At 54.2% G+C, this 19192-nt stretch overlaps 1 protein-coding gene across 3 annotated transcripts in view; it reads left to right on the top strand.

The window, feature by feature from the left end:
* Window positions 1-19192, top strand: part of KSR2 (kinase suppressor of ras 2) — a 266519-nt gene that overhangs the window by 199847 nt on the left and 47480 nt on the right. For 2 of the 3 annotated variants that reach the window (XM_036013737.1, XM_036013738.1), the window contains exons 8-10: window positions 7396-7463; window positions 10393-10517; window positions 16705-16873. In XM_036013737.1, coding sequence (XP_035869630.1) covers window positions 7396-7463; window positions 10393-10517; window positions 16705-16873 — 362 coding nt within the window. The remainder of the gene's footprint in view (window positions 1-7395; window positions 7464-10392; window positions 10518-16704; window positions 16874-19192) is intronic. The other variant, XM_036013739.1, reaches the window with a different exon arrangement.

The following is a 19192-nucleotide window of genomic DNA, read 5'->3' as shown; positions in this document are numbered from 1 at the left end:
TCTGTAAAGTGGGCGTGATGTGAGCACTGCCATGGGACCTTTGGAAGCAGTCAATGCAATGTGCTTGCCCCCGCGTGACAACGTTTTATCACAGGACTTCCCTCCCCCCTCCACCTCATGCAAAAATAAGTGGCCGCCGGTGTGGAAGCAGCAGAAGGCAAACCCAGCCGTGCCTGGACGGGGCCGTCAACACCGAGCTGCCCGGCCCTTGGGAACACTGCTGCAGCGGTGGGGGCAGAGCCTGTCACAGCTGCAGAGCTCCGGCGTGCTTTGGGGGCTCTGGCCTTACACCCACATAACCACCACGGGGATCAGAGCTTTCTCCAGGCCGCAACAGTGAGCACGCGCTGCAGACCTCGCCAGCTGAAAAGTGAACTTACTCTTCTGTGGATAAGACCCGCAGCTTTTGTGTGAAGAGCAGAGAGGCTAGATGGTCATTTCCGTTTGTTTTCAAAGGTTGAAACATTTTGGACGCACTGACGGGCAGCTAGAAAGCTTGGGTGGGGGACAGGAACAGGAGGTGCACGGGCCCCGTTGTCAAGGGGTTTGGGGAGGACACAGCTGTAGAGGAACGGATTTTGGTGAAGTGGAGTGCACCCGTAGGGGACAGCGACAGGTGGGATTTCAGAGAGGCGTCACCAAGACTGGGGAGGCAGCTGCTTAGAAAAAATGGGCGGGACTATTTGTTCTTTTACTCCCTAATGTTTATTGAGCACCTCCTGTGCACCAGGCACCGTCCTGGGCCCAGGGGAAGCAACAGTGGATAAACAGACAAGCCCTCTGCCCCCGGGAATTCACAGGCTGGTGGGATGGAAGGGCGGGCACAGACGGTACAGAAAGTAAATTATTCAAGTAGGTCATCTGTTCAGATGATACTTCAGTCCTAAGCAGAGTTGTCCAGACTTCGGGCATCTCTGGGCCACACTGGAAAGAAAGTTGTCTTGGGTCACACGTTAAATACGTTGTGCCATGTAATCACAAAAAAAGCTGATAATATTGTGAGTAAATTGATGATTCTGTGTTGGGCCGTACTTATAGCCATCCTGGGCCGCATGCGGCCCGTGGGCCGAGGGTTGGACACCCCTGAAAGCAGGAGAACAAAGTGGAAAAGGGAGACAGGAAGGGCCAGGGGAGGGGCTGCAGCTTTCATGGAAGTGCTCGGGGAAGGCCTCACACCCCAGTGGGGATTTGGGGAAAACGGTAGTTTGTGGGGCAGGTCCTTTCCTGTTTCCCCAAAGTACTTCCCAGAGGCTTGGATTTGAATCTGCCCTGAAGGCAATGAGTTGTGTTTCTGTTTGAAATCTAGAATGACCCCGGTTCTGGTACTGCCAGAGGCTCCCCGGGGGGGACGAGGATCGGATCAGACCCTTGCTGCTCTGTGTCTGGCCGCTGGGCCGGCAGCAGCAGCCTCACCTGGGAACTGGCTAGAAATGCAGAGTCCCGGGCCCCGCCCAGACCTGCTGCATGGGAGTGTGGCTTCTGAGACTCTCCTGGTGTGATTCTCGTGTGCACTGTTTGAGGAGCACTGCTCTGTTGGCCCCAGACTCCCCTGGGAGCTCCTTCCCTTTCCTCTGGATAAAGGGTCTGAGACGTGAGCGTGCATTAGATGCCCCTGGGGGCTCTGTTAAGACATGGAGCCTGGACTTAGCCGCGGAGTTTCTGATGCAGCAGTTCGGGGGGTGGGGGCGGGATCCCAAGAATTAGAAGTTCCCAGGTGGTCTGGGCACCACATCTGAGAACAACTACTCTATGTAAACATAATTGTTGGACAAAATCAACCTTCATTTTGTGCGAGAGTTTTTTTTTTTCCTTTCTTACAGTGTGTGCTCGGTCTTCACCGCTTGCTTTCCAGGCTCTCGGGCTGTTGCAGCCCTTGCAGAGTCTTGTCACTCGCGGTAAACCCACCGTTGTAGACCCTGACTCTGCCACGGGCTGCCACGTAGCCGCTGCGGAGCCTTTGTTGCCCCCTCTGTAGAAAGGGGAAAATAACTAGACATTCCTTATACAACGTCTAGTTAGTAGATAACATCAATTCATTACATATTACCTCCCTGGGTTACTTTTTAAAATTGGTGAGATAAGGTAAAAGGCTCAGCCTGGTGCTTGGCCGACCTTAATAAACAAAAGTGAGTCCAGTTCCTAACTTTGTGAATTAATTTAGGGGTACCCCTCCCCCCACCCCAGGAAGCCAGGATCCTTCTGAATGTCTAAACCCCTTTGCTCCTGCCTCGGTTTCAGGCCCACTTCCTCCGGAATTATCATCAGCTTGTCTCGTTGGCGTTCTGAATAGAGAGATTAATGAACTAATAGGAAATTATACTCAGAAAGCAATTTGCAGTTATCTAAATTGAGGCGTTTTCATCTAATGGGTTCATGAGCGCGGAATGGAGTTTCGTTCTAAGTGGTCGGGTGTCAGCACAATCCGAGAATGGCCTGATAACTGTGGACTCAGCTGGCCGAAGTGTGCTTTTGCAGGGAGATGCTGATGGGTTTCCCAGCCCTCAGCCGGGGGTTATCTGCATCTTTCCTGCCTCTTGGGGCCTTCCACGGGCTTGTGCAGGGCTGAGGGCTGGCTCCCTGCAACCTCTCCACCCGTCTGCGTTTCTTGCAGGAGAGCTCAGGGCAGTGATTGGCAGCTGGCCCTCCAGAAAACAAGAGCTGGAACCCAGGGGCTTTTCTTCTGTGCAGGCTGGAGGGTGAGAGGGAGGGGGTGTCTTCGGAAACCACCGATGGAGGTGTAGCATTTTAACCATCCCCTCTGCCTGTGGCAGACACCCCGTGGTCCCCTTCGGCAGACCACGCTTCGGTTCGGGTTATTCTGGTTAGGTCAGCAGCTGTAGGCCCATGAGCTCCCTTAGACCCATGAGCTTTCCTAGAAAGGTAAGAGTGGTGTTTGAAAGCCAGCGTTAACCAGCAGAAGATTTTTAGTTTATTTTAGTGGCATTTTAATGCGCTTCATTCACGTCCCCTTTCCTCCTGCCTGCAGTAGCCTGGCTGGAAATGCTTGTGTTTCTTTCTCTTCCTGTAAGCGGTCACCTCACTGATTTTTGTTTAAGTGAGTCATGGATTCCTTATTCAGTTTTGCTCTGTTAATGGATCTTTTCACTTGGATTTCATGTGCTCTTTGCTTCCCTTCTTGCCCTCCATCCCCTGGCCTGTGCTCTTGCATCAAATACAATGTTTTATCTGTGACAAAGACATAAAAGTGTGAAACAAACCGTGGTTGGTTTGAGCCACTGGGCGCATACTCTTCCCAGCCCTTGAAAAACTGGGGGAGTGATAAGCCTGATGTTGCAGCTGCTGCGAAGTTTCCCGGAAGCTTCGGGAATTTGTACAACGGGCAGGATATTGGCAGGATGTAATTATGATCGTGCATCTCAGAGATCACCAGCTTGAAGCCTGAACTTACTTTTCTGTTAATAGAAACAGTTCAGTTTGTGCAATAATCATAATGGGAATTAATGGACCCTGACATGCATTTTTATCTCTTGTAAGAAAAAGTATGGGTCTGATTACAGTTGTGAGTGAGGGATGATTGTAACTTTACTGGGGACTGAGGTGGGGTTGAATGTGATGATGATGATGATGGTGTTGGTGTTGGTGATGGTGGTGATGCTGATGGTGATGGTGGTGATGCTGATGGTGTTGGTGGTGGAGGTGATGGTGATGATGGTGGTGGTGATGGTGATGATAATAGTGATGGTGATGATATCCTGCATTAAGAACTGACTTACAAAGTGCCGGACATTCTGCTAAACACTCTTCAGGCGTGATCTCATTTAATCCTTGCAACAGCCGTGGGAGGTAGGATCTGTTATTATCCCCATTTTATAGACGAGGAAGCAGAGACCTTCAGGGGTAAATAGCTGACCCAGATTCTCACAGTGGGTGGATTTGCTCTTCAAACTTACCATCCCTGTGATTAAAGATCCTGGACTGCTGACCACTTGACATGAGCAAAGGGCCGGCCACACAGTAGGGCAGCAACAAATGCCAGCCGCCCTACTCTGCTTCTCCTTGAACAGAACTCGAGACTCTGCGCTCAGCCTGGCCCTGGACCTGAGCTATTAGCCTTTTTCTCATCTCTCCTCCGGCCTGCCGTCCTCTCCCACCGGGCTTTCTTGACCCGAAAGAGGAGAAATCGGCCTTTGTGTTCTGGTACACACCTCCGGTCCTGGGAGCCAAGACGAGTCCGCAGTCACTCCCCTCTCTCGGGGAAGTCGGGGGATGAGGCGGTCAGAGGGACGTCCCCAACAGCTAATGACTCTCCAGCTTCCGTGCAGTGTCCTCCTGCGGAGAGAACGGTGCTGGGGGTTTCTCAACTATTTTCCATCACGCCGCCGGAGCCTGTGGTCTGATTTATGTATTTTGTACTCAACATCTTCCTCATTTCTGTTACTGGGCTTTTCTCTGTACATGTTGAAGGCCAGAGAGTTCGACCCCACTGAGCTGTCAGCAGTGAGGGGAGGGATGTTCGGATACCCTTCACTGAGAACATATGGCGGCATTTCCAGAAGCATCTGGCTCAGATCTGAGACCACAGGGGAACAGAACTGCTGGGCTGAGCTGCTCGATGGAACACGCCCCAAGGAGAAGGGGCGATGCTTCGGTTTACTGATGTTGCAAGAAGTCTTAACGAGTGTGCTTCACGCGGGGGCCTGGGGAAGGGAGACCGAGGCGAGGCATACGGAAGACAGGGGAGGGGAAGGCTACGCTTTCAATGGTCAGTGTCTGCCCTGCCAGCGGGCCGTTTCCAAAAGGCTCATCCAGCCTCCACCCTCCCGTTTAAGACCCCCTCACTGGTCTTCCCTCACTCTCGGAATGAGAATCCAGCCTCACGGTGAGTCTCTGCACCGTGCGTGCCTTCCCTGCCTCCCCCCTGCGTGCCCAGCGGGGAAGGAGACCTTTCAGTCACTGCAAGAAAGAGCACCCAGGGAGATGCCACTCTGGGGCGGGGAGGGCGAGGAGAAGGGAATGCAGAGAGGGACTTCCTTGCGTTTCCCAAACCTCAAGGGATGTGATTTGTAAGAAACAGTCATCATTTTTCCAAAACAGATTTTGATCGAGACTCTTAATGCTGCTACATCAGTAGCGTTTGACAGGTTTCCCCATCTACCGGTCCTTCCCTTTTCTTCTTTCCTCCTCTCCCCCCGTCTCTCCGACATTCATTCAGCATGGAATGCACCCCTCCAGGCCAGGCTCCGCGGAGAGGGGCCGCAGAGACGGGGGAGGCCCGGGTCCTGCCCTCCGCATGAATTCACATATTTAATTTTCAGACGGAGAAGACGTCTCATTTAGCCAGCAGCTCCTTTGGGGGTTGAGATGCTCTGCGTAAGCAACTTTTCTCAATAACTGAAGCTTATCCTATTAGCCTTGGAAGTTAAAAAAAAAAGAAAACCATTTTCAACGAAAGTTTTAAATAAATTCTTGCCAAGTTTCCTGGCTGCACGTGGCCCGCCTGGCGTTCCCTGGCCCCCAGCGTGTTTCGGCCCTGCACGTGGGCATGTGGGCCTGTTGGCTGCTCACGTGGGTACTGACTGACCTGAGACTTTCTCAGGAGGTCCTCGTCACTGTCTGGGTGAGGAACCCGGACCCCAGCGAGGCAGACGGATGTCGCCGGGGTCTGAGACGGGCAGAACCATGAGTCAAGCTCAGGTTGGCTCGATGCTGAGGCCCAAGCCTCTCGCCCCTTCTGGATCCACGTGCACCTTTCCCTGGGCCTGGCAGTTGCCCACAGCTGCCATGCTAGGTCGCGGTGCTTCTCGGGCCGTGTCTGGTGCAGACGTTTGTCTGGGCCGTCGGCTGGGGCTCCGCAGTTCCCCCTTTGCCTCCTTGTGGACCAGAGCGCCCGGGGAACCCAATTCAATAAGGACTGTGGGCTAAAGAGACGTGCTGGGGACAGTGAGCAGCGGGCTCGGCTGGGTGCGCGGGCTGCGGGGCAGACCACACTGGTGTTCAAAACCTCCTGTGATAACCACCATGTCTTAGTTGGCTTCCCGTGACAGACCTTGAGACAGGTTCAAGGGCAGATGGTTGGCTTATTGGAGGGAAGAGCCCAGCCCCACCAGCAGGGGAGTGAGGCGGGGAAGCAAAGGCAGGCGGCCCAGGTGCCTTGCGGACCAGCTGTGGGCCACAGGGGTCTAGTCCCACCTGGCACACCCCTGAGTTGTCCCGCCCAAGAGAGAGAGAAGACTCCGGTATTCACCACTGCAAGGAAAAACAATGAGGGAAAACGCCGGGGGCAGGAAACGGGCTGAGGTCACTGGTGGTCCCACGCATCACGTCCTGATTTGGGTGCGGTCCACAGGTTCCATTGCATCGCCCCTGCTCCACGGGGCTGCCTCCACAGCACGCGGGCTTCTTCACATCTGCACGCCACCTTCCAGCTGGGCTCGTGGGGGAACGCTGGTAGGTGGGGGTGGCAGAAAGGGATGATTTCCTTCTGGAAGCTTCCAGGGTGAGCCCAGCTATTTCAAAGGAACAAAGCGCAGAAACTTCTTGGTTTGATTGTTACGTGGTGTCAGCAGTGCCCCAACTCAGGGTTTCCCGAACATCCTTCTGACTAAGTCACAGTTGTCCAAGCCTCCGGTGGCTTCTCAGTGCTGTAGAGCCCAATACAGACTCCCTGTGGGGCCACCGGGGGCTCGTGCCACCTACCCTGCCCCAGGGTTTCATTACTTTTGTTTTCTTCACTTCAGCCTCATTGACCTTTAACTTTTGACCCCTGAACCGAGCAGACTTGATCTTGCCCCGAACCTTTTGCACCTGTTGGAAGCCCTTCTTCTCCCCCTGTCCATTCTGTTTTCCTGTATTATTTTTGTGTATGATCTTAGCCCATCTGCATTTACCTGTTTATTACCCCTCCCCCTTACACATAGCGGCTGCATCTGCCTGTGCATTTTATGGCCCAGGGCCTGGGGCATGGTAAGCCCGATGAAGTGTTTGGAATGAACAAACGAATGAATGAATGAATGAATGAACAAATGAATGAATGAAAGTAAGTCTAGTTTCAAGTTCAGCAGAGCTTTTCATCAGGATTTTGATGCTGCATAGTTTATAGCACTTGATATAGTAGTTGACAGGACTGTCATGGCTGAAAGTGACTCTGTATTGGATTGTCAAAAGTGTTCAAAAAGTTGACTCTTCTTTTGTTCTGTACATCCATCCATCTACCCATTAATTCATCCATTTGTTTATCTCTACATCCGTCCATCTATCCATCATCCATGCATCCATCCATCTAAAAATCCATCCATCCACCATCCACCATCCATCCACCCATCCATCTGTCCATCTGTCCATCCATCCACGCAACCTTCTATCTGTCCACACATCCATCCATCCATGCAACCATGCATTCACCCATCCATGAATCTTTCCTTCTCTTTCTCTCAGGTTAAAGTGCCACAACAAATGCACCAAAGAAGCCCCGCCCTGTCACCTCCTTATCATCCACCGAGGAGGTAAGTATTTAACACTTGCTACCCTAGATCGGGGTGGAGTGGGGGCCATCTGAGCTAGCCAGTCATCCCTTCCAGGCTGATTCTAGATACCTTCTAACCCCCTGCTGCTTGTCCGTCTCATTTCTCTCCCTCTGACCCCCTTCTCGATACCTGTTTCCTCAGTCCACCCCTCACCTCTGCTCTCCCTGTTTCTTGCCCCTGTAACTTGTCTCTCTGACACTTTAGCTCCCAGATTCATTTCCTGCTCCCTAAATCTTTTTTCTCTTTTTGTGTCTCCTCTCCCAATTTCCATTCTCCTCTCTTCCCCTCAGTCCCGTTGCTTTTCCTTCCCGCTGGAAAGAGTGCGGCTGAGTGTCCAGCACGTGCTCTTCACGCTCGGCCAGCTGACCCTGCGGAAGCGGCCGTGGGGCGGGGTCTGGCTTGGACCTGTTGGTTCGGGCCATCCGTGTTCTGTCTGCTGGTGCCCTGGGAGTGTCTGAGCCACACTGTCCAGGCTGGGAGGTAACGGCTACCTTTTGGGAGAGCCACTGCCAACTGCCTACTGCACAAAAGCAAGACCAGCTTAGATGGAAGGAAAGACTAGAAAGAAAGACTTTTCTCTGCCTGCCAAGGGCTCAGCACCTCCTTGAGAAAAAGTCTTGCATTCAGCTTTCAAAACAGTTGTCCCTGATTCTTGCCCTGTGGAGTGCAGACTCCATAATCCACACTGCAGTACACCCACTGGGGATGCTCTAGGTCTCTGCTGTTTAGTACAGTAGCTACTGGCCACATCTATTTAAATTTAGATTTAACTGAAATAAAAGTAGAAATTGAATTACTTGGCCACCCCAGCCACACTTCAAGGGCTCAGGTAGCCACCCATGGCTACCATATTTCATAGTTCAGGTAACAAACACTTCAGTCACCTCAGAAAGTTCTACTGGACATCGCTGGGCCAGCCCTCACTGTTTGAAGGCCCAGTGACACCCCGGAATCACCAGGGAGCATGGTGCCCCGTCCCTGACCTCCCAGATCAGAATCTGCATTTCGTCGGGGACCGCAGCTAATTCCTGTGCAGGCTGAGGTTGTGAAGGGGCTGCTCTCGAGTAGGAGTCGCCAACTCAGATGCCTTCCAGGGCCCCGCAAAGGCCCTGAGTGAGGGAATCTGGCCAGAGGGGCCCAGGGAAGTGGAGAGCGAGCCCGGTGCCGGCAAGGTGGGCTGGTTGCACCAGCAGCTGTGGGGCCCTACGCCGTGAGATGTCTCACGCTTCAGAGAAAAGCCAGCCTGGTTTTATGTGCCATATGCTTATGTTAAAACGTTAGCAACTTGTGAAAAGTTTAAAAATTCTTGCTGGCCTCCTCTCTGCCACCGCCCCCCCCCCCCCGCCCCTCCCCCCATCTATAGGTTGGATGAGGCTAAGCCTCCAACTTGCGGGGTAGCAACTTGCTAACCAGAGACTTGAGCTCCTCCTCCTCCTCTCCCCCCACCCCCATCCCAGCGCCCCCCACCCCGGCCCTGGGGAATTGCCCTGCTCTAGAATGAACCCGAGGGAGAGCTAAGGAAGGAGGCAGGCAGCCGCCGAAAGTGCTGAGGTGTGTCCCGAAGCCAACGGGCCGTAGGTTTTTGATGATCTTTGCTTTGCTTAGCGCCCCGAGGAGAGGAATTGCAAGTGAAGGGAAAACCATCTCTCCCCTCCTGCTCTGCCTCACCTCACGTCCCCACTTAAGGACCGTCTCTTCCTTGAACAACGGCAGGCACACACTCATCGGGGCTGTTTCCCACCCGAATGCTCCTGTTCTTGACCTGCTATCTAGGGTCAGCTTTGTCGGGGAAATGGCCTCCCTCCAAGTTCCTGTCCGTCGTGGGTGCCGCTGGCGCTCGCCTCCTCCGTGGAGACCGGACCAGCCGGCTGGGGGGGCGACCCACTGTCAGAGGCTGACATCTGACGCAGGGCGCCCTCCCACCCACCTTGGCAGCCATGCGCCCTCTGTGTGTGCGCAGCAAACGGAACTTTCCAGAAGTCGACCAGATGTCGGCTGCCCCCACCCCACGGTTAGCAGGAAGTTGGAAACATGGTCTGTTTCTATGGTGATGGCAGCTCTGGCTAAGCAGGGAAATTAAATCCCTGGGTCAGTCCAAAGCTTCAACTTTTCCGCTAACGCTCTCACCCACCCCTGCAAAAACACACATACACACACATACACACACAAAACAGAAGCTGATGAGAAACGCTACCAGCCATCGAACTTGAATTCGAGCTTCTCATTTTTGTCCCTCCCCATGGCTCCTGTAGGTGGTAGAAATAACAGAGGGGAAATAGGGAGGGGGCTTGGATGATGTGGCTTGGATTGGTAGGTGTTTATTTAGCAGTAGCTGTGTGCCCAGATCGTTGTGTGGCATTAGGGTGATGCAGAGAGGGTGGCCAGGAATGCAGAGCCTTTGCTTCAGGGACCCACGGTGGCCTTGATTAGGACAAATGTGTTTTGATGTGTGACAGGCAGCTCAAACCTGAGAAATCCCACAAGTGATGAAAAATGATCCTACCAGGAAGGTTAGACGGGGCAGGGACAGGCAGCCATGGTGAGCCTGTTCCTGGGTTACAGACCGGAGAAGCCAGGAATGCTTGCATTTCAGAGGAGGTTCCGCTCTGAAGTGAGCACCTATGTGGAACAGTTATGGTATTGAAAACAAACAAATGGATAGCTTCAGTTTTATTATTAAATTTGTCACAGCCAGGTCGTATACTGACAGTACAAAAAACCAAAAACCACCCTAGAGAACTCCCAGTGTCACTCCTGTGACAGGACGACTGTCATTTTTAGTGAATTCCTTCCGGCCTTCCGGTGGGGGTGGGCCTTCGAGGTGGGATCCGAACCCTGTTGTTCTGGAACAACCGTCTAAAACCCAAGTGATACTTAAACTCCCAAATTGCTGTTTTTGCCCCTACGGACCCAGCAAGGTTAGTCCGGACGGAGTCGGTCCCGTGTGACATCAACAACCCCCTGCGAAAGCCGCCCCGGTACTCGGACCTGCACATCAGTCAGACGCTCCCCAAAACCAACAAAATCAACAAGGTGAGGCCGGGCTCTGCTGGGTCGGCCACTCGAGGGCTGTCGCCGCAGGAGGGAGGGAGGGAGGTTCTGGAGCGGGACTCGGTGCACTGCTCTGGGAGCATGGCCTTCCCCTCCCAGCCCACCGGGGCTCCCCTCATTCTGTGTGGCTGGTGTTGAGTCAAGCTTGGAAGGCATGCAGCCATCAAGGTAGTCGCGTGTGCCAGGGACCTGTCTAATTTAGTTCGGAGCGGGCGCACGGAAATGAGGATGAATGAGCGTGTTGAGAGGGGATAGCAGGAGAGCCTGAGACAAGTTACTTCGTGGTGCAGACCCTGCACTCTTTGCTCTGAGATGTTTTGCCATCTGCCAGGATTAGCTTTGCAGATGGTTCTGGGCTTTCTGGCACATCTGTTGAATCAAACCACGGAGGGACGGGGATCTATTTCTGAGCTCCTGCTGGAGACGGGGTAGACAGGCATGTGTGGGGCCTCTGAGCTGTGAGCCGTAGTCACTTTGTTTGACGTCCAGCTGATTCCCAGACGTGGGCCTCTCCATGCTGCTTCTTACCAGCCTTATACAGAGAAGTGAGGCTGTGCCTTGCCAGTGAGGAGTCATGATGCTCACCTGGGTCCTGAACACAGGTTGGTGAAGCAAATCAAGCTCCTTCCCGCAGCCTGCCAGGCAGCGCACAGTTTGGTCTGTTGCCTGGATGTGGCCTGGACACTTCCAGTGTGATTTCCACATCCTTTGTTCGGGCTGTTGGTCCGACTGCACCAAAGCTACCCCAGGGATGCTTCCAGCCCCGCAGTAGGAGATAGAAGTTGTACATGCCAACAGGTGACTTCTCACGCCCCATAATGCCTTCACACATGGTATGGAAGATGAATAAAGCGTGAGTCAGCCCAGGTGCATGGCAGGTCACCAACCTGTGTTCGGGACCCAGCTGAGCATGGTGACTTCTCACTGGTGAGGCACAGCCTCACTTCTCTGCATAAGGCAGGAGAGGTCATGGCCCCCTCCCCAGTCTGTTCTCCACACACCAGCCAGAATGATTCTGAGTGAATGTCATTTAAATCATGCCACCTCTGCTTAAAAACCATCCAGGGGCTTTCTAGTGCATTTGGAAAGCAAGTCAAGCTCCTTCCCACAGCCTGCCGGGCAGCGCACAGTTTGGTCCCTCCTCCATCTCTGACCTCCCCTCCGGGCCTCCCCACCGAAGCCCACAGGTTCTCTCGCCCTCATGCTGCCACCTGCTGTTTCTGCTCCTGGATCTCAGTCACTCACAGTCTGGGTCCTGAGGCCTCCCCTTAGCAGTGCAGAGCTTGGCCTCTCAAATCAGGCAGACCTAGCAGCCAGCCTTGGCGTCCCCCACTTCCCAGCTGTGAGACTCTGGGCACGTAACTGAATCCCCCAGAGCCTCAGTTTACTGCATGTAAAATGGGTGTGTTCCAGTTACACACTGCTGCGCAGACAGACCACCTCAAACGTAGTGGTGTACGACCACAACCCTCTGATTATTCTCAGGGAGCCTGTGGGGCAGGGATTAAGAAGTAGTACAGTGGAGACTGTTTGCCTCTGCTTCATCATGTCCAAGGACTCAACATGGCAAAACTCACAGTAGGGAGCTGGAATTATCTAGAACAGGGATTGGCCACTATGGCTTACAGGCCAAATCCAGTTTACTACCTGACCCGTTTTTGTGAATCAAGTTGTACTGGAACAAGCCACGCTTTTATCGTCTGTGGTGGTTTTCGTGCTGCAAAGGCAGAATTGAGTAGTTCCAACAGAGACCACATGGCTCACAAAGCCTAATATATGCCCTGTCTGGTCATCTCAGGGAAGAGTGTGCCGGTCCCTGATCTAGAGGCTCCTTCACTCCCTGGTCTGGCGCCTGGGCTGGGATGAGTCACAGCCTGGGCTTTGTAGTAACTCAGCAGGAGCTCCTACGTGTGGACTTGCTGCCTTGTGGCTTGGACTTCCTCACAATATGGCTGCCTCAGCATAGTTGGGCTTCTTACATGGCAGCTTGGGGTTTGCAGAGTGACTGTTTCAGCAAGCAAGGTGGAAGCTGCAAAGGCTTTTATAACCTGGCAGCGTACTTCCGTGCATTGGTTGTCTTGGCTTGCACGCGCCAAGGCTGGCGGCAACAGTTCTGCTGCACCCTACTGATGGAAGCAGTCACAGCTCACTCAGATTCAAGGGGCAGAGACGTGGATCCCATCCTGTTGATGGGAAGAGTCCAAGGAATTTGTGCCATGTTGTAAAATGCCTGTGGTGGATAATAAAAGCACCAACTGCAGAGAGCTGTTGTGGGGATGAATGAAGTAATCAACATGAAAAGAACATAGTGCAGTTTCTTGGCACATGGTAAGCACCCGGGAAATTCTATCTGTTATTGTCAGCTTAAATCTTGGGGCTTCCAATCTAAATTTCAGGCAGGGTCCATTTTTCCTTTGTTATTTGCAAAAGATGTAGGTATCTAGGAGAGGGGACCCCCATCTCCAGAAGGGATGAGGGGGCTTGCATGGCAAGACTCCTTGGAAGTAGTCGTGCATGACTATAACCCGTCCTTTCTTTCTTGACGTCTTGGGGATGAGGAGCTCAGAGCCATCTCAAAGCCTCACTCCCTAGCTTTACAGGCACAAGGAGCCTCTTGGTGTCAGATGGGACAGGAACACGGGTCAGATAGATCAATGACCATGACATTGTTCTGCTTGTCTGCCAGCTGGAGAATTTGATAAGAGAAATAAATTAGCCTCTGTTTGGAAAGTGGCTTTGACATGAAGGTGGACAGCATCTGTCATAGGGCTGGGTTGTTTTCCCTTTCTTTCCCTTCTCACTGGCCTCACACAGATTCTTTCTGTCAGGCAGTGATGTGGTTAGTGCAATAGATTTCCGTGCCAATTTGGCCTGAAGATTTCCTTTTCACTGCTGTCTGTTTCCTCTCCTGTCCAGCTCAGTCAGTCCGGGTTCACAGAAGTCTAGCTTTTCCACCCAGCATAATGGTTACAGTGTGCATTGTGGGGTCAAAGGCTTGAAACTCTGTTCCTTCACTTATTCTGTGATCAGAGCAAGATCGCCCTGCCTCGGTTTTTCCTCTTTTTAAAATGAGAAATATCATAGGAGATACTATTATCAGGGTTGTAGAAAGGGTTGGATACAGCCGTGTGTGTAAAGAAGTCAGTCCAACGCTGGATACTCAGGGCATGGCAGCAGCTTGATGATGAAGATGACAGAGGATGAGGGAGAGGAACAGGAGGAGGATTAGGGAGAAGAAAGGATGGAGGAAGAAGAAGAAGAGGAGGAAGAGAAAGGGGAAGAGGGAGGTGGAGGTGAAGTAGAGCAGAAGGACACATAATAGGAGGAAGAAAGAAGGGGAAGGAGGAGGAAGGAGGAGGAAAGGGAATAAAGGAGAAGGGAGAGGAGGAGGACGCTGGAGGAGATGATGGAGGGGGAGGAGATGGAGGGGATGGAGGAGGAGGGGGAGGAGGACATGGAGGAGATGGAGGATGGAGGAGGATGAAGGAGATGCAGAAGAAGGAGATGGAGGAGGAGGGGAGCTGGCAGAGGAGGGAAAAGCAGCAGCAGCAGCATCTGCCAGCTCCTTGGGAGACCAGGCTACAGCACTTGTGCTTCCACATCAGGCATCAAAACTCCATCTGCAGTGGCGCCCGAGGCTGAGGATCTTCCTGCTGCAGCGAGCTATGTGAAGCCGGCTGCGTGCTGGCTTGCTCTTTTCGGCTGGTTGTAAGCACAGAGGCCCACCTAGGCTAGCTCAGCAAAACGTGTTTTCTGTTGTCAGGGGCCGTGGAGCAAGAAGAGAAAGGGAAATCCCGTGTCAGGAGCTGGGCCTCGTGAAACCAGACACAGAGGACAGTCTTGCGGCAGGCCAGCCCCTTAGGCCTGCAGCCGGACCGCGAGTCATCACTCTGGTCCTCATCAGGCCTGAGACTTGGCGACCGTTGCCGGGGTCTGCTCTGGTCTTCATGGATGACCGGCTTCCTCAGCCTCTGTTCTCCTCTTTTCTCTTGTCGTTGCTTCTGCCGCCATTCTGTTCCTGGTCCTCACGGCCTCAGCTTGTTTGGTTTCTGGCCCGTTGGGGCTCCTCTGTTCTCTTCGCCTTTGTTCCTAAATGCTTTCCGCTGTTCTTCTTATTGGCCCAGCTCCTATTTTTGTTCCAGGTCGGAGGTCAGAGGCCAGCTGCCATTGTGTCCCGACCTGTGGTCCTGTGTTAGGAGTGGGCTGTCGCGGTCACAACACCAGTATGACTGTATAGGACTGTCCATTCACCAGAGCCGGTGGGGTTGGAGGGTGGGGACCGTTTCCTGAGGGAGAGCCCCCGGGAGAGGCCGTTAGTGGCAGCACTGTGTCTAAATTGTCGCACACGTGGGTGAAGGGCAGATGGGGGAGACGACCGTGTTTCTGAGTGAGTCCGAGAGTCAGACGTGAGTTCCTCGTTCGGTGGCACAACCTTGCCATTCTGTTTCTGGGCTAAAGGTTGGGACCTGGGCCACCGACTCCCCGTATGACCCCAACAAGTCACTCCCGCTCTTGGAGCCTCGGTGGCCCCATCGACAGGATGAAGGGCTCGGACTGGATCCTCCCTGAAGGGTGTGCCCACGTCTTAGCTGCGCTCTGAGGGGGGACCTATGCCATCACCCCCCCGCAGGGTGTGGTGGTCTGAGTGGCCCTCCGAGGGGCACAACCTCCAGCACCAGTCCCTCTGGGACGCGGGTCTGGGTCCGACCTGAAGAAGGAGTTTTCCCTCCTGGCGCAGAGATCCTGCCGGGGAGAGTGGGCACCGCCTGCGGCTCCGTCTCCCGACGGTTCTGTGTGCTCACGTCAGCGCTGAGCCGCTCAGGGAGGATGGCGCCATCCCTGCCCTCTGGGAGGCGGAGATAACTCCTTTCTCCGTAAAGACGGTTCCTCCTTCTCCCCTTCCCTTCTCCTGTCTTTCCTCTCCTTTCTTATTCATTCATTCATTCATTCATTCATTCATGTGACATTTATTAGCTGCCTCTTAGTGTTTGTTTCTGTGCTAATTACTGCAGATTCCAAGAGAGTAAGACACAGTCTAGCAGGAGGAGCTGGGCCTTCTTCCTCCCTCCCTCTCTCCTTCTCCCCACCCCTCCAGCTCTCCTCCTTTCCTTTCTTTCTTTCTCTTTCCTCTCGTCTAGCACGCATGTATTGAAGGACCGCATTGTGCCTGGCACACGGCTGCTCCACATCCCGCTTATGTTCGTTCCCTGGAGCCGCAGTGACAAATGAGCACAGACTGGGGAGCCGAAACAACAGACATTCATTCCCCCCGGTTCTGAAGGCCAGAAGCCTGACATCTGGGTGTTGGCAGGCCCGGGTCCTTCTGGGGACCCTGAGGGAGAACCCATTCCGCGCCTCTCCCCTCGCTGCTGGTGGCTCCATCCGTCCTCGGCTTGTAGAAGCATCGGCCCCACCTCCACCTCCCTGTTCACGTGGCCTTTCCCTCCGTGTGTGTCTCTCCTTTTTCAATTCTTATAAGGACCCTTGACACTGGATTTAGGACACACCCTGCCCTAAGGTGACCTCATCTCGAGATCCTTACATTCATGGCATCTGCAGAAAACTTTCAAAAATAATAATAATAAGGTCACACCCTATGGTTCCAGGTGCCCAGTCTCTTTGGGGGAACGCTATTGAGCCTCCACACAGCTCCTGACCTCACCCCACTGGGGCCCTTCCGAGGGACCACACGTGGACTCTTCCTTCGTCTCTGCTCTAGAGCAGGTTCCGGGCTGGGGAGACGGTGCCGGTTCCAGCTGCGACGCGAGCGAGGACGCTGAGGGCTGCTTCTCTCACGCTCGCTCTTGAGCTGCCAGGCTGCTGATTCTTTAATAAACACTCGGAGGAGAGGTGTCAGGATGGGAGGAAGAGCACGCTGGGCATCTTGGCGTGGCACTCTCCAAAATCAAAGAGGCACAGGGAGCGTGGCTGTCACCTACGTGGCTTGCATTATGTGGTAACCTTGCACTCTGGGTCCAGGCAGCGGGCAGGAATTTGACTCCAGAAACTGTCCCTTCTGGAGCTGAAGGCACCTGGTGGGGAGGACGGAGGTGGCGGAACTTCGGCAGGATCCGGGGACCGAGGATGCTGGGGCTCGGTCTCTTTCTGCTCTGCTCCCTCTCACTGCTGTGTCCCCTGCTCTGTTTTTTTTTTTTTTTTTTTCATGCAGGACCACATCCCTGTCCCCTACCAGCCAGACTCAAGCAGCAATCCCTCGTCCACGACATCCTCCACACCCTCCTCGCCAGCGCCGCCCCTCCCTCCCAGCGCCACACCGCCTTCTCCCCTCCACCCGTCCCCGCAGTGCACGAGGCAGCAGAAGAACTTCAGCCTGCCAGGTACCTCTGTGCATGGGGGGTGGTCGAGGGGTTGTTGGGGTTCGTGCCAGCGTCGTTCCGGGGCCTGGCCATGCTTGAAGTCAGGGTTGAAGGCGTGGGGATTGAGTCTTATATGCAGGCCAATTGCCGCCTTACTTGGTCTTTAGAGCATCCACGAGGTAGGCATAATCAGCTCCATTTACCAGATGAGAAAACTGAGGCTCTGAGAAGTGAAGAGACTCTGTCTGTTGGTGAGCAGCGAGCCAGGGTCTGCACCCAAGTCTACGGCACCGGCGAGCCTTCTGCTCGGGGGCCGGCAGTTGTCTCAGGGGCTCAAGCCGCTGAAACTGGCAGGAGGAGCCCGTGCCCGGGAGCTCAGGGCCCACACGCCCGCGCACGGCTGCTATCCGGGTCTCACCCCAGACGTTAGGGGGCACCGAGCTGGAGCTCTGGGTTCAACCCTCTGTCCTGTCCCTGTCATGTGGCCTCTGACTTCAGCTCTCTCACCCCTGAAAGGTGGGTGACAGGACCCTGAGGATTCTTCTAAGTCACAGGTTCCCACGTGAGTTCATTCACTGCCTGGGGCTGCCACTTCTTCCTCCTGAAGTTGTCTCCTGGCCTCCTGACCTCATTCATCCATTTATTTCCTTACACAGTTATTGTGCATCTACTGCGTAGCGGGTGCTGCACGAGGTGCTGTGTACGGAGTGGTGCGCAAGGCACACAGGCCCTGTGTGGGTTCCCTACTGCCGCTGTGACAGCAGCCTCGTGGTCTAAAACGGCACAGATCTGTTATCTTACAGTTAGAGAGGTCACACGTCCAAACTTTATCTCACGGGGCTGGAAGTCACAGTGTCGGCAAGGCTGGTGTCCTCTGGAGGGTCTAGGGCAAGACTCCGTTTCCTTGCCTGGCAGCTTCTGGTGGCTGCCAACTTTCCTTGGCTGGTGGCCTCCCATCGCTCCGGCCTCTGTCACATCTTCCACTGTCACATCTCCTTTTCTGACTCTCGTCCTCCCGCCTCCCTCTCCCGAGGACCCTGGGACTGCATTTAGGACACACCCAGAGAACCCAGCATCTCGAGGTCCTCCACTTAGCTGCGTCTGCCAGGTCCCTTTCGCCGTGTGCAGTATCGGAGTCGCAGTTCCCAAGCGTTAGGACGTGGGGGTGGGGAATCATCCTGCCCGTCACGCTCTCTGTTCTTGTGGAGTTCGTAGCTTCGTGGCAGACACAGGTGCTAACCAAGCAAACAGACACGCAAAAATGCAAGGGGGGAGCAGTGAGCGCTGCGAGCCAATTCAAGAAGGAAACAAGTTTAAGCAGAAGCGTCGGAGGCAGCTGAGTTCTGCGGATGGGGGACAGTTGTCTGGGCAGAGCGAGGGGAGCAGAGCACGTGTGAAGGCCCTGTCACAGGGAAGAGCCGAAAAAGTGTCCCAGTGGCTCGAGTGCCACCAACGAGGGGGAAAGGCCCCAAGTAAGACAAGAGAGCTGCAGGGGTGAGGCTTGGCGGGCCTTGTAGGGTGTGGTGGGAATTTCGATTTTGCTGAAGGCACAGTGAAAGGCCATTGCGTGGTTGAGGCAGGGGATGGTTTGAGCCTTCTTCCTTCTAGATCCTCCCTTTCAGGAGACCACTCAGGCTGCTCTCTGGGAAGACCTTGGGTGGGGGAGTGCTGGGGACTCCAGAGTGGAAGCGCCCTCAGAGCGGCCTCCCGGTCTCTGACGTCTGGTCACCTGCGGCCTCTGAGTCCGCATGTCCTCTTGATGCCAGAGACCCAGGCGCCACTGGGGTTTATCAGCTGCCCCTGGGAGCCACTTCTGGCTGGTGTCCCTTATCAGCAAGAGCAGGGCCCACCGCCGAGGCCTTTCCTCCTCTCTGGCCACTCCCTCCCTGCCAGGCACAGCTGTTCTCGGGTGCCCAGGGCTGACTCTGTGCGTGCAGGCATGTGCGGGGTGTCCCGTTGCCTGACAGCTGTCCCTTCTCAGAGCAGCGCCTGCTCCCGTTGCCCAGCCTTCCTCCTTAAAGCACTGCAACTGCCAGCTAACCTTTTTGCAGACACCGAATCCCCCGGTTCAGCGGGGGAGGCAAGAGATCAGCTAAGCCTATGGAGGACCTCGGGTAGTTTTCTTTTTTAAATTTTAGCCCCTTGTTGACAACAAAGTGCCTGCGTGCAATTAAAAACAACAATAAAACAACAACAAAACCCCACTAGGTTACCTAATAGAAGGTCCCGGAAATCCCGGAAGTCAGTTTTCTCTGTTTTCAGTTTCCACAGCTTTGCTCCGTGCCCTTGAATGAGTTGCTTCCCTTCCTGGGCACCTTGTTTTCCGGAATCAGAAATACA

This window comes from Phyllostomus discolor, chromosome 13 (assembly GCF_004126475.2).
Source record: "Phyllostomus discolor isolate MPI-MPIP mPhyDis1 chromosome 13, mPhyDis1.pri.v3, whole genome shotgun sequence".
Lineage (NCBI taxonomy): Eukaryota > Metazoa > Chordata > Mammalia > Chiroptera > Phyllostomidae > Phyllostomus > Phyllostomus discolor.
The sequence above is the reverse complement of the archived record's forward strand: the minus strand, read 5'-3'. Positions and strand labels throughout refer to the sequence as shown.